Below are 14832 nucleotides of genomic sequence, written 5' to 3' on the forward strand. Positions count from 1 at the left end.
TTCCCAAGACATCATATTAATATTCCAAGTGACAGGAGTGCGTTTACCTTTTTCTCATGCAAGTCTTGATATTGACAGACAGTAATACAGGAAATAAATTGTATTGTGGGCCCAACGGTACATAAAACAAGTATTAAATGAACAACCCCCCCGCCCCTTAACTGCATGTTCAGGTAACACTTTGGAGTCGTCGGGTCCTCAGGCTTCCAAACTAAAAGAAGACTATTCACTTGACAGATGTTTGCCTGTGTAGTTTCATATTACAGGATGCAGCTATACACTATGCATTAACAGATGTATCAAAACACCATAAAGCTCCCAGGTGTGTGTGTGCGTGTGCGTGTGTATATGTGTGTGAACAATAGCCTCTGTGCAGTTTGTCAGGAATGCTATTCATGCTCCATAAGACATTAGTGAGGGTAACGCTCTTGCACCGCTACCAGTTTCAAGTCAGGCTTCTATGCATGCAATAAAAAGACTTTGCAACCTAATGTTCGCGCATATTCTCAAAATCAAATTCACTCAGGGTAATTTGCATTCGCTTTGAAAACATACTTACGAATGATGGGTTACAGTCACTCAAGAAAATGGATTCTGCATCCAACAGCAGAAGCAGATAATTGACTTTCATTGTTAAAAAAAAAAAAAGAAAAAACTCAATCAAAACACTTTCATACTGCGGAAGGAAGACCTCAACGCCACATCCTGAAAAATATGGTTTAGAGTAATAACTGCCATTAAATGTTAATGTTTTACACTGCATGTGTGCGTCTGTTTGCGTATTCCTTCACCTCAACATGTATCGTATATTCAAAGTCTGACTTGACCTCAGAAATACAAGAAGTCAGAGTCAGACCTTCAGCTTCACCTGCAGTTCTTTCCAATCATGCACCACATTCGCTCCGCACTCACTGCAGTGTCAGGAGAGTTCATCTTGACATTTCACTACAGTCTTTAGTGAGAGTGGACATTGGCACACAAAAAAAAGAAGCAAGGCTTTTATTTTTCCTTCTCTTGTTTCTCTGTCAACCAACAAAGAGTAATATTTCCCATGATCAAACATGACAAGCTGTGATAGTGCCATCTGTTGGTTATGACGCTGTATTGCTCCATGATCAACATAAAAAGTATAATTTGCAGACAGCTGGTCTGGTACAAATAAATAGAAAAAAAACATTAGTGTAGTATTTGTTTAATCTTATAAATTCATACAGATGATCAATTACGGTAGACAACCGGGGGGCTGGAAACATTCACAGCAACCATATTAAGTCATTCCAGACATACGGCTGTGGTGCGCAACTACTCACCCTGGCATTTGCCGCCATTGGTTGGGTCGCCATGGAAACCCGGCATGCAGGACTGGCAGTGGGGACCAGTGGTGAGGTTGCGGCACTGTTCACACACGCTGCCGTTCACACACGTGCTGTGGCCGTTACACTGGCAGGCTACGAGAAGGAATGGAGGTGGGGGTTACGGATTGATGCCAGCGCAGGGATCGGGTGATCTCCTCTCCGTTCTCATTGGACGACTACAGCTCAAACAGATGCATCGGTAATGACTGAATGTGACCAGGGCCTTGATCGGTATTGTGGGTAATGCTACACAGTAAGGACGGATCAGATCTAGCCCAAAAGAACCAACCAATTAGAGCTATCTTTAGGTATAACTTTAACCCGGAGGTTTATCATTTCAAAATTATTAAATTATTCTTTACAATATCCGAGCTTTAAATGAATTAACTTTTTTTTTTGTAACACTACTCCATTGATGCATCCAAAGTCACTTAAAAACCCCTCATTACCAAATGACAGCTACCGTAGTATTGAATCTAATATCATGTTACATGATGTGGTTGAATGGATTTAAGCTTCAATCCATTAAATGGAGCAAGAGCATTTGGTTGCATGGACTCCACAGGGACGGATTAGTTTCACAGAGAAACCTCTCCAGAACGTACACTCATGACAGATAATCATTTGGTGTACGACGGACAGGAAGTAGATCCCTTACCAGGGCAGTGTATGAAGGCCCATTCATAGCCCTTTTCTCTGGGGCAGCTGCTCGGCTCCAGGATCATGTCCTGGGATGGGCCCTGCTGACCCTGCTTGGCCGGCCTCTTCATTGGCCCACGGTAAGAACCCTCCATGCACAGTCCCTTCCCTGTGCTGCTGGGATCTCCACACCATCCACACTCCGGATGCTCCAAGCACTGGGAACATGTCCGCAGACCTGAACAGTTCTGGGCTGCGAAGGGCAGAAAAAGAGAGAAAACTGTTTCATACTTCCTGCCAGTGCCGTGTTTGGAAGTTTCCTTCACCGTTTCACCGCATTTCAAAAGGATTTACACTCAAAATCTAACTTTTGCGACTTTGTTTCTATTCTTTCGTCGGCTGCAATCGTTCCACGTCTTTTTCATGTTAACTTTTAATTGCTGGACCGCTATATTCAGAGCATGAATATGTCTTTTCCAGGAACGACAAGCTGGTTATCTCCTGGGCCATCGGAGCAACAAATCTGAGCGCGGATGAGATACAAGTCTGAATATTTAAGAGCTGAATGACAGAGAGGTATTGAAAACAAAAATGCACTAAAAGAAAAAAAGCAGACCCCATGAAAAGCTTAATGAAAGGCGTGAATGTGTTGTGTGAAGTGTCACCTCACTGCAAACAGAGACACAAGAGAGCGATGCTGTCTTGCGAGGGGACAAAACATTTAGGCCGCGAAATTGCTCGACAAGTTTCGCCGTCTCCGCTTGCCTGTCAGGCAGACAATTCAGGGCGGGAGGCAGTGATGGGGCCGGGTGCCATTACTATTTTAAGGAGACAAACAGAGTGCTTTTGCTTCAGTTTATGTCACACAAATCTTCAGCTATTCCGCTAATGGATGTAAAACCGTGACAATGCGAGCGCAATCAGTACAAAGTAAAGCCATTTGAGTTTGTTTCGGGGACAGGACGCAGGTGGCAGATTTCTCAGGAGCGTCACATTCGGAGAAAAGCAGCGGCTGAATGAGGAAATTTGTCTCGCCTCGCCACGGAAACCGTGTTGAAATAGAAAATCTGCCATAAAAGCAAAATGTTATACATCGGATTTTGACGGATAAATCAATACGTGCGAACGGGAACACATAAATCTGGTGCCTGCAGCCGTTATATGAAGTGCACGGTGATTATGACTGCCTCTGCAAAACAAGTCCTGCCGTAGCCAGCGTTGTCGCCGGCTGAGGAAATATAATTTGTATTCCTGTAATCAGATTTTACTTTCGCTTTATTGTGCCGCCACAAATCTGTGTCTATGTGTCGTTTCTCCGCTCACTAGTGTTATTGATGGATTTCACAGAGCCTATAAAGCTGATTGATGGAAATGGCCATCTGTCTCGACGTGCCTTTTAGAGCACCCTGAAATCGGCAGATGACAAATGCTTCATAATCAACAAGTATCCCTTAGAGTAGAGAGATGAACTTGTAGATACACATGCAAAGAATTCAGCAACTTCAACTGCTTTCACGCCATCTTAATCTCTCTTTAATGTTACTGTTTCTTCATAGAGGGTGCAGTGAAGTCAGACACCATTAAAATATGCACAAATGTAGTTTTAAAGACCAAAGTATGCTGGTGATTATTGTGGTGACAGAGACACAGATTGATTATCATCCAGTAGTCGCTAAAGGCTTAATTTGCAATGAAATCGCTATTAAACAAAATTCTAATCAACTAATGATGAGAAATTGTCTGAATTTTAACAGCTCTCTCTAGACTTGGTTTTATTTTGCCTCAGAAATGGCAGAAAATAATAAATCAACAAATGGTTTCAGTTCACCTCATCCGCTATTTACCGGGATTCAGCACAACTTTGGGAAATAAAACGGTGATGCAGGAAATAAACCAGCCAGAAAGGAATTAACTCCATTTTGACAGTCTGAAATTTTAAATGCGCCCTCTGGGTCTTTTTTTTCTTGACACATCTTGATGACACAGATGAACAACAAAGTGCAATCTGATATTACTGTGTCCTGACGTGTCGCCTGATGTACTGCAGAATTAACACTTGACAGATGCTGCTCTAAATCATGAAAACATGATGGGTAGAACTTCTTAGAGCTGCTGCTGCGATGTAAATCAATAGTTCTTATCATCGCTATCAAGAAAAAGCCAAACTGCATGTTAAATCCCTTTCAAAGTCCCCTTGCAGGCAGTGATATTCCTGAATATTTTTATCCCATGTTTATATTTATGCATTGTACTCAGGATAAAGCACATTCCTCTGTGCAATACAAAGAAATGAATCAGGTGAGAAAATCCAATACCTGTACGTTAATGGTGGCTGGAGCTTTGAGAGCAGATGAGTACAAAAAAACAAAAAAGAGAAAATAGAGAGTGATTTTATAGGACAGCCTCTTCTGTCCTTCAAGCAAGAAGGACAGGACAAATATCCACAGTGCACTCAATGAGAATGAAATGAGACTAGACCCCTCAGCTCTCTAAATTTGTTTCTGACTAAACTGATCTGAGATGGGGGGGGCTTTCAAATCTGGCACACCTACGAGTGTAATTCATTTATTATGGTGCAGCACAACACCAACTGTGAAGATCTACATCGACCTTTGGGCAAAAGAAGTCTTTGCCTCGCTCAACAAGAAGACTCACATTGCTATATCTTGTACTGCAGCTATTCCTTTTTCTCATAAGTTATTTGTAGGCGTCTCTGAAGCTGCTGATGCGTGACCGCTTTTAAACCACTTAAAAGCAGCTAATGATAGAGTCCATCTGCAGCGTGGTCAACGGGGAGATCTAATCAGGTGACTATAAGCGAGAGTGATTGGCCATTGCAACCGAAAAACAGCATCCATAACGGTATTACAGGAAGCTAATACCATTTTCACACTGACAAAAACACCTTTCACTTAACTCATTGAGTGCCAGACATTTTCAGCTCAGCCAAATGCAGTTTTCGCGCATTTCCCCCGACTTTTCAAGCCCCACAGAATATTCTTTTCTATTTTAGATGAAGTTCTGGAAAGGACACTCACCCACACAATCCCCCGTTTGCCATTCCAGACACTGGCCGTAGGGAAAAGAGATGACGTAGGCGGTGGAGTCGACACAGCGCTGCGCGCTGCCGCACCACATGCATTCCATGGCCTGGCTGGTGCAGTTGGCACAATTGCTGTGCAGCGAACAAGGCTTCTTACAAGATGGGCGAGAACTTTGGTTGGGGTTTTCTGGACAGTGGGACAAAAGAATGAATCTTTTTTTTCAAACCAGACTGATTTTATGTAACGTTGATAAAACGCGGATGTTTAAGTCTCTCACCGGTAGCTTTTTCACAGATGAGGCCGTGGGCGGTGGCGGTGCACGGATTGGCCCGAAGTCCTGAAACCTGTGGCTCCTCCAGGTAGGCGCAGAACCCGGAGTCGCTGGGCTCTTCGGGTAGCCAGCGCAGGCTGCTGTTGGTGAAGGGGGACATGTCTTCCCAACCCCAGTAGGACACATTGATTTTCCTCAGGCCCACCCAAGGAGACAGACCCTGTGGAGACATGGAAAAGGGTCTACAAACTCATGTAGATTTGCCTTCCAGATTCAACTTTTTATCTGATAGGGAGAATGACGGGATATGGCATGTCAAGGTTGTATTCGGAACACACTGACTATAAATGATATCCTCGTGGATACAGCAGGTATGAGCAAAATAACGTCTGGTTCCATGACAGAAATGCAGCTGCGGCGAGACATTTCCATAAAATATAAAGAGCTGAATTATGATGCTGCTAGGACTATGAACAGATCTGAATTTATGGGTTGGTCTCAACTGTATTGCTGGGGAGACTGGACTGAAAATTGTACTAACCACAAACTGACATACACATTTTGAATTTCCATCTCTCACAATTCTCTGAATGTATGGATGGGAAAACGTAAAATATGAATCCTATTAAAGCAAAGGAATGGGAAGGTTACACTCAAAGTCAAAAGTACAGTTAAACCAGACCCGTCTGTCAACGTCTGAGATACTTTTACGTGCTGATTCTTAATTTTAATCAGATGTAAAGGAAGAAGAAGAAGAAGAAGAGATGCGACTGTGCTGCAAAGAACAAACCATTTCCAATCAAGACAAAACAAAAATAAATGAAGTGTGATTATGGCAGTCAGATTTATCAGCAGAAACTAAAGCCTGGCAATGAACCTGGATCACAGTGAAAAAACAAAACAGACTTTTGTGGCGTTGCCAAGGAGGAAAAACATATTAACGAAAAGACACAGATCGTAAAAATCTAAATTGACAGCTGCAATCAGACAGCTAGCAGAACGGCACACAATTAGAAAACTGATCATCTCAGAAATCAATCAAGCATAACCAACGCCTGTTCGCTCCTGTCATTGTAGCACCAGGCTGCACACCCAATCAACAAGCTTCTCCAAACACCTTGAAATATTTGGTCTACTTGATTCTTTACTTTATGCATGTGTACCTTGTCTTGCCGATGAAGCTTGTTCAGCTCCTCGAGCACAAAGTCAACTTGCTTGGGAGTGGTGAGCGAGGCGATGTTTCCGTTGAGATTCTTGCAGTAGTGCTGGGCGTTGTCATAACTCTCCCGGCTGGAGTTGATCCTCAGGCAGGCCTCTCCCACCTGACTCCATCCCTCACTGCACTGCTGGGCTAAAGAACAAGATAACGCATGGACCAAGACATGCCAGAAGTTAGTAAAGGATTCTCAGCTAGCGCTTCCTTCAAAATAAATACAATAATTACATCATTAGCACTACAATAACTGCTTTTGCCCACTTGGGAATAGCAGATAAATTGTGAAAACAACAATTGCATATCAGTGTCTCTTTTTATATATATAGGCGGCAATTACAAAGCAGCATTAGCGTTCATTTAGATTTCATTCATTCGAGTGTAAATCCATTATTCACTCTCTTTCAGCTCAGTTTTTGGTCTGCGATGCCTCAGGGAAATAGCTGGCTCTTTAGCTGCTAAACGCGCCACGACATTAACCAGATAGTCTAACTGCATCTGCTGTTCTGCACCGAGTACGCAACGCATTTTCAGAGCTTTTATTTGATTGTATCTGGGCAGAGAACAGCTGCCCAGTGTGGTCAAAAGTTAAGCATTGAGCGTAGTTAGAATTACACGATGATATCTGGACAGTACAACTCTGCAAATACCGTACCCTCTGTTTAGCAGTACAGATACTCAATGACTTATGACTGTGTTTGGTTCCAAGGGACCGGTCATAAGTCGGTCAACGTTTAATTACTGTAAGTATATTATGCTGTGGTATAGCTATAGCTGTAGCGCAGCGAGACCGCAGGATGCTGACACTGCAAGGAGCTGGGGCGGAGGCTGTCGCACGCCCAGCTCTGCAACACGCTCGATTCGCTCGCTCGCTTCTCACCACACACATGTCTTGATCACACACGTCGTCACCAGACATAGTCGATCAGCCGTAGCTGTACAATGTCCAATATTTATCTCACCGGGTAACGCATGGCAGTCTGACTGATTCTGGTCCCACTGACAGTTGGGATTCAGCAAGCAGCTCTTGCAGTTGGCGAGCTTGCTGCACAACTGCTCGTCCCGAACTGGACATTCTTGGAAGTTCTTCACGTTCTGAAAGTCAGAGAGAGCAGGAGGGGCAGTTAACAAAAGCTTTAGACTGATCTGAAAGTTTTAAAATATTTGAAAAGTTATTGTGAGAAAATGCCTTCCGCCAACAACCAAAAAAATGTCGTATTACACAAAATGATAATGAAACGAGGAGATTATATTTCATTCTTTTTAAACAGAGTTATCTTAACTGCAGAAAAATGTTTCTGAGTAAAGGACCAGAAGCGCTCCGATGCCCTCTGCTGGATTACTCACAGAGGTACAGTTGCTGGAGGCAGAGAGGCATTTTTTATCATCACACCACTGGCACCCATTGGTGTTGGCAGTGCAGCTGCCACAGTCTGAGAAACGGTAACACCGCTCATCCACTGTGACTGAAAACATAAAGGGAGAGGCAAAACAGACGGCAGCAATAAGACCCTGTGCGTGTATATAGTCATCTCTGACATATACATAAGTAGGTTATTTCTTACCCGCTTTCTCGGGGCAGAAAGGAGCGCTACTGAGGCTTCCATTGACCACGCTGGATTCCCAGGGGAGACAGCGACCCCTGCTCCAGATGCAGCGGACCCCCGGGCCAGCTTTCACACAGCCCTCCTCTGCCAAGAGGGCCTGGCAGCTGGGGGGTCGGTAAACAAGCACATCGTTGAGCAGCATTCCGGAGAAGCCTCCAAACACATACATGGACCTGGCAAGGCAAAAGTAAAAGAGAGTAAACAACGCGGTGCAGAATAAAGACTGATGGGTATACTATGAACGATCTGAACTCCAACTTTGGAATCTAAGTGACATAAATGACGTTGGGAACTCATATGATAAGCAACAACGCACCCATTGCTGACCGCGGCAGAGTGGCCAAAGCGGTTGACGTCCCTGTGAAGGTCTGGTTTAGGCAGGAGCCTCCACTCATCGCAAGCTGGAGAAGATATAACGGAGCTTTTCATTTGTCTGCGTGCTAACTTTATTGAGCTAACTAAGCAAGGAAAAATCCATACTGACATGAAATATTACATCCCTAAATAAACCATGATGAACTACGGCAAGGCTCAAGTCGTGTACATTTGGAGCAATAGTCGCACACTTAGAGGATTTCAAGCATTTATTCAACTTCTCCAAATAAAAATCAGGAACTAGTAATAAAACCAATACGCTAGATTCAAAAAGGGGAAAACACAAACAGAAGAAATCTATTATATCAATTTAGACAAGGCTTAAAACAATGAAAAGCAGTTCAAATTCCGACTTGTCGTGTCACGACTCCACGTGCATTAACGGGGGGATATAAAATAAACGTATTTTTATTGGCTGATAATTCTTTATTTTAATTCTCGCCCTCAGAATCTCTTTCGGTGGAAAGTCAAAAGTGCTTCAGCAGCATTTTGCGACGTCAGAATTATGACTCTGAGTAATAGAAAGAGATGCGGGTTGTTTTTTCCCCCAACGTATAAATGGTATGCATAGTGACAGCTCCGGAGGTCACCGTTCAAACTGTGGCGGATGTCGGGACCTACCAATGTCATAGGCGAGGAAGTCAGCAGAGAAACACTTTGCACCGTTGCTGAGTGACGTGTCGTTGTGCGTGTTGCCGCCAAAGATGAGAAGGGTGCCGCTCAGGAGCACGGCTGAGTGGAGGTATCGTGGAACGCTGCTCTCTCGCAGAATGAACCTGGAACATATGCATGACAATCGAGTCAAGTAAGAGTGAGACAGGAAGAGTGAGCGCTTAGCGTTCCTGTCCGTTTATGTGTTGACTTACCACGTCCGGGCGTTGACATCGTAGCGGTAGAGGTCATCGACGAGGCCGTACTTGTTAGCTGGCAGCGCCTTGTAGCCTCCGTGCACATACACGCTACCGCTGTTTGAGTCATACGTGCTGCTGTGACCGAAACCTCCCTGAGGAACTGCACCTTTGGTCTCAGGCACCAACCACGTATTTGACGCTGACGAGGGAAGGGTTTAAAACAGGAGAAAATAAATGTCACAAGAAATCAGAACAATCGAATTTGAAGCTTTAATTATTTAGTGGCAGATTTTCTCTTCGTCCAGAAGGTCTGTTGTTGAAAGGAATCAAAAAACTGGTGCGAATGTAGAGTTGCTTTGTGAAAGTGGCTTCTTTTGCTTCTCAAATACACAAACATTTGAGAACTTTGTTGTTTTGGAATTAGCAAGAGCTTTTCAGGAAGAAAAACATTAGAAACTGCGGTTTTAAAACACTAATTGCAAGTTTAAACCACAACCATAATTAGTTTGACTGCAGCGGCTTTTAAAACAAGAATGGTGAGGTTAAAAATAGGAAGCATAACTCTCTTTATCCTTCTTCCTGCATAGAACGGCCATTAAGTCATTTTAAATTCAGCTCGGCTCAACAAAATGTACGCTCTGGCTGAACAAGCAGCCGTACAAAAGTGACACGTCAGCTGTGACTCACCCAGGTTGTACTCCTGAATGTTGCTGATGTAGCTGTAGATGGGGGAGTAGCCAAAGATGACCAGCATGATGGCCTCGCCTCCGTCCAGCAGGACGCAGTGTGCCGAGTGACCCTCCACGGCGTAGATCTGAGTCTGGGCCGGCTGGCCAACCGCAGGGTTTCTTCGCTGCCACGTCCGACTCGGTACGTTGAACACCCACAGCTCGTCTGTCACGTTCCCCCAGCCGGCCTCCAGTTTGCCACCGAACATGTAGATATCATCCTGAAGAGGATGAGGAAGAAAACGGAGTCATTCAAACATGAGGGGTTGCTCGTGAGTTTGTCCTCTTTGAAAAGAGCCACTTTTTTTCCCCCCTTTTTGTGCGAGCAAAGGTTTATTGACTCTTCACTCCAATTGATTGTCCTTCTCCCCTGCTAACAGTCGTCGTTATCCAAATCCTTTCTGAGCCGAGTCTAAACGGTGCATTTACCTGGTAGGCGGTCAGCGAGTGGGCGTATCTTGGCACAGGGCCGCTGTTGATCGGCACCGTGTTCCAGATGCCGCTTTCCAGGTTGTAGCTGCAACAGATTGTGGGTACGGAACTTAGTACAGAACACATGTCTGTCTGGCCTGTGTTGCTAAAAACACAGCATGCTTTTATTTTGTTCTTCTGTAAGGTCGCGTGATCCGGCGTTTCTTCATTTATCAAGCTGCCAGCAGGAAATGTGCTCGAGGCCATGCTAAGCCTCGACTTACTTCAGGATCATCTGGAAAGAGCTGAAGTTGAAGGTGTATCCGCCCACCACCCACATGACCTTGTCCTGCACCACAGCCTTATGGGAAGCTCTGGCAAGAGATGTACCGAAGGGTTTGACGCTCGGTAGGATCCAGAAGGACTCTGTTGAAGGTACGGTCAGAGAGCAGTCTGGACCTACAACACAGGAGCAAAAACAAATGATTCTCATCTGCACACTTTAAGGATAAAGGAGGACATTTATCGGACACCGCTAAGCTGTGTCAGTGAAGGCCGCTATGGTGTTTCTGTCAAGTTGCATCGCATGAAAATATTTGTTTCCTTCCAGCTGGAGGCGTTGTGTAACTACACGCCATGGGGCTTCATCAGCGTGTTGCTGCACAGCTGTTTACACTCGTCTCCTAACTAATCATATCTCCAAGCTTAATTATCGCAGCAGACGTGGACGGGACAAAAGTAGTTTCCGACCGGTGAATGCAGAAGTGTTTTGAAATTGGGAAAATAGAAACAAATTATAGAAACAAATATTGGTTTTCTTTTGATGCAAGTAAAACATTTACGATGCCAAGGATATTTTGGGAAATCTTTTGGCTGGATTTGGCAAAAACTGCTTGCCAGATTTCCATGAAACACGGTAGAAGGATGGGCTACAGCCAGGAAAGAACAAATTCAGTATTGGTGCAGACATGGATGAAGCAGATTCAGTCATTTTCCCTAATTACGTGTAAACCACAGACCTGACCAAATGTTGTGGAGGGTTGGGTGGGGGGGCAGGGGTCAAACAAACCAAACAGACATCACTGGAGCAGCAATGGACTCTCCAGAGCTCCATTCTAATCAATTAATGTGAACGTTTTGATGCTGCTGTCTCTGCCAAAACTCCCTTGCATTAATATTAATGTAATAATCCCCTTACAGAGGGACGCTTGTATAGGCAGACAAAAATCAATCATCCCCATAGAAACGCTTGAAGCCAGTGGTTTGGATCTGAGCCCGTTGGGTTGGGAGTCGGACACGGCTCCCGCTCACCTTGCCAGCTCTCATTGCAGACGCACAGCTTCTCCCCGGTGAGGTCGCAGTAGCCGTGGTCGGGGCTTCCACAGTTGTTCCTGCAGTATGGGATGTCACAGGCTTCGCCTTTCCAGTACTTGTCGCATTCACAGTAAACTCTGCTGGCAGCCGAATTGCCGGGCGTGCACTTCCCATGGCCAGAGCAGTTGTTGGGACAGGAATTGATCCTGAACAGAAAGGTGTTTTCATTTAGCCAACCTTTTATGCACCATTTAATACCTTTTGTAGGAGATTGAGAGAGTGATTATTCGGCATTTAGCAGAGGTGATACATTAAATAAAGCAGTTTGCTACGATGATATGGAAACCAGAAGCATGCTACCATTTATTACCAGTTAGAGGAAATACATACACGTGGGAACCAACCTACTACAGGCTATGAAAAATTCAGACACATTACTGAAAATCTAAAACATTTATTTAAGTTCAAAGAATGGCTCTGGCCGAGTGGATAATCATGAAAAATTATATAAATAATGTAAGCTTATATAAAAGGAGTTTCTTAAGCGTTTCAAATGTAGAGGCCGCACACTTACGAGTAGAATATTTCAAATCCTGTCAAGTTGTAGGCAGCGTCACTAAAAAAGTGTAGTAGCGCGTAGCCTGAAGTCGTCTCAACCTCAGGAACCGTCTCATTTCCTCGTATCTCCGGCACAATCAGACCGCTGCAGAGGAACGAAGTATTGTCTCTGTTTGCACAGAACTAGCTGTCCTTCTCGTGTTCATAGATACTGGATTGCACGCTTACACAGCGCTATAAGACATGGTTCTCCTACGTTATCTTTCACTCCCCCCCATCGGCACCGCTCACCTGAAGACAGCAACCAGTGGGGCGTATATTGAGTCTCCATCATAGACGTACATGTGGTCCCAACCGCATTCTGTGGCAAAGTGGTTAAATCTTAGCCGAAGAACCGCATTTGGGCTGGAGGGGGGGGGGGGGGGGGGACAATGAACGCAAAGATTTCAGATTCACAGATTAACATTGAATGTATTTTGTTTCATTTCAGTACAATTCTCCCATCCACACATCAAATCAGGATTAGCATAGCAGTAACCATGCAGGATACGGATTAACCGCAACACACTTTGATAGAAAAGAAGATTCCCTTAATGACTGGATTAAGATGCAGTCGGAACCTTAGAAGTGCTCGTCGCTACTTTACGTTATGCCGAGTGAGCATCAGAAGCACGCATCGTAATCTGACTGCATTAATCAGTTTACTTTGATTCCCTGTGCTGTCCCAGACTCGCTAGAACATACTGACTTATAAAAGTACTTACTAGCCTTCGATGAGCCAGGTGCACTTTGTTTTGTACTTGTAGTTGATTGGACCGTCAGTGAGGTATCCTGACGGCTCCGTCAGCCTGAAAGAAACAAATCATTAAATGCCGTTACCTTTCATCATTTTTGTTTTGTAAGTTGCAGCTCGGAAATTAATCAGAAAGGAAGCCCCCCCCCCCAAAAAAAAGTATCTTTGAGTGTCCTGTTTTTCACATCTCACTAGAAGAAGAAGAAAATAATAATTGGCAGTCAGCCCAAGGTCGGTCACCGCAAACCAGAGGACTCGATCAGCCATCTCTTAAAAAGGCTCCTCCGCTCCTCCTTCCTGCCCATGTCACGGGTCTGATGCCAGAAACAATGTTTCATAGGAGTACGTCACAGCGTTAGAGGACCTTTATAAACGGCTAATAACAAGACATTACAGAAGGGTTTTCTGCAACCCCTTCATGAAACTGTGTGGCCACACCAACAAGATCACTGACTCAACACTGGGGGGGGGGGGGGGGGGGGGGGGTTGTTTTGTTTGTTCCGCATTTCTTTCAGCAGCTTGAACTTTTGTAATGACAGTTGCTATAAATGGATAATGCGACGTGGGATTACTTTAAACTCAGGACATTTTAAAAGACCCATGAATAATGTTGGCTTCAGATCACAACGATTGACATCCCATACAAAAATGCACGAGGAGCAATGGTCGGTGGTAAATGTCATCTACCTGGGCTTACGGAATGGATGCAAGCATAAGTCAGTAATAGCCGACTATTCATTTACTCAGCTCAGTGACCCCCAACAGATCAAACAAAAAATACCGATCACTTAGTCACAGAGTCTTAAATGTCAATTACTTGTAATGTAACACTATTCGAACAAGAAAAAAAAAAAACAAGACATTTGAATTTCCGGATCCTTTCATACTCCATCTGATTATCCTCCTTTATGAAAATAGCGACGTGCATTATTCTAAATGACACTTGGCTCGCTTTTGAACACAACAAGGGTCCGACTTACGTGAACCTCCCTTGGCAGTGCTGACATTGGTCTCCAGCCCACCCGCGATCGCACAGGCAGGATCCGTTGACGCATTTCCCAGACAGACAGCTCTTGTCACAGGATTTCGCCGGCGAGGCGTGAGCGAACAGGACGAAATAAAACAAAACGCACGCTACCAGGTATTTGTTGATGCCCCGCATGTCGCTGGAAGCGGCTAATGTCGGTCCAAAGAGAAAGAGTTTGGGCTTACATTTCACCCCCCCTACGCACACACACATATAGCACCGGGGCCTATGGATCTGCTTCGGGAGACAGCTCGGTTTCTTTTATGACCAAGTCATGCATATTCGTGGGTTGTGCATACTTAAAATTAAGGCTTAACTAAGCACGCTAGCAAAATGGCTAAGAAAAAGCAATAGTGGATTAAAGCTGCTTGCTTAACCATATATTTGGAGAGAGAAGAATCCCCTTCGCCCTGCCTCTTGTTGGAGGAACCGAACCGAAGAAAGCCCGAACATCGATTAAAGCTCTGGTTCTGATTGTCTGCGGAGCTTATTTACAGTTTAGCCTCCGCTTGGTTACTACATTGATTCAAGAAGAGTCCCGTTCCTAAAGCCACTTCAGCAGCCATTTTAATGCGTAAACAATCCCTTCAGACTAAAAAGAGGGACGCGCATATTATCGTGTAGCGGTCCCTCATCAAGCCGTGAT

General features: G+C 44.5%; 1 protein-coding gene across 1 annotated transcript in view; it reads right to left on the reverse strand.

Annotated features, from left to right (window-relative positions):
- Window positions 1–14321, reverse strand: part of atrnl1b (attractin-like 1b) — a 44809-nt gene extending 30488 nt beyond the window's left edge. The window contains exons 1-19 of the mRNA XM_068754344.1: window positions 14140–14321; window positions 13131–13214; window positions 12658–12771; window positions 12383–12511; window positions 11806–12014; window positions 10779–10953; window positions 10513–10600; window positions 10043–10304; window positions 9371–9554; window positions 9126–9280; window positions 8446–8530; window positions 8088–8302; window positions 7870–7988; window positions 7485–7617; window positions 6473–6660; window positions 5316–5529; window positions 5033–5224; window positions 2014–2247; window positions 1311–1448 (exon numbers count right to left, since the gene is read on the reverse strand). Of these exons, the coding sequence (XP_068610445.1) occupies window positions 1311–1448; window positions 2014–2247; window positions 5033–5224; window positions 5316–5529; window positions 6473–6660; window positions 7485–7617; window positions 7870–7988; window positions 8088–8302; window positions 8446–8530; window positions 9126–9280; window positions 9371–9554; window positions 10043–10304; window positions 10513–10600; window positions 10779–10953; window positions 11806–12014; window positions 12383–12511; window positions 12658–12771; window positions 13131–13214; window positions 14140–14321 (3100 nt within the window). The remainder of the gene's footprint in view (window positions 1–1310; window positions 1449–2013; window positions 2248–5032; window positions 5225–5315; window positions 5530–6472; window positions 6661–7484; window positions 7618–7869; window positions 7989–8087; window positions 8303–8445; window positions 8531–9125; window positions 9281–9370; window positions 9555–10042; window positions 10305–10512; window positions 10601–10778; window positions 10954–11805; window positions 12015–12382; window positions 12512–12657; window positions 12772–13130; window positions 13215–14139) is intronic.
- Between the last annotated feature and the right edge of the window lie 511 nt (window positions 14322–14832).

The sequence above is a fragment of the Brachionichthys hirsutus genome, chromosome 21 (assembly GCF_040956055.1).
Source record: "Brachionichthys hirsutus isolate HB-005 chromosome 21, CSIRO-AGI_Bhir_v1, whole genome shotgun sequence".
Taxonomy (NCBI): domain Eukaryota; kingdom Metazoa; phylum Chordata; class Actinopteri; order Lophiiformes; family Brachionichthyidae; genus Brachionichthys; species Brachionichthys hirsutus.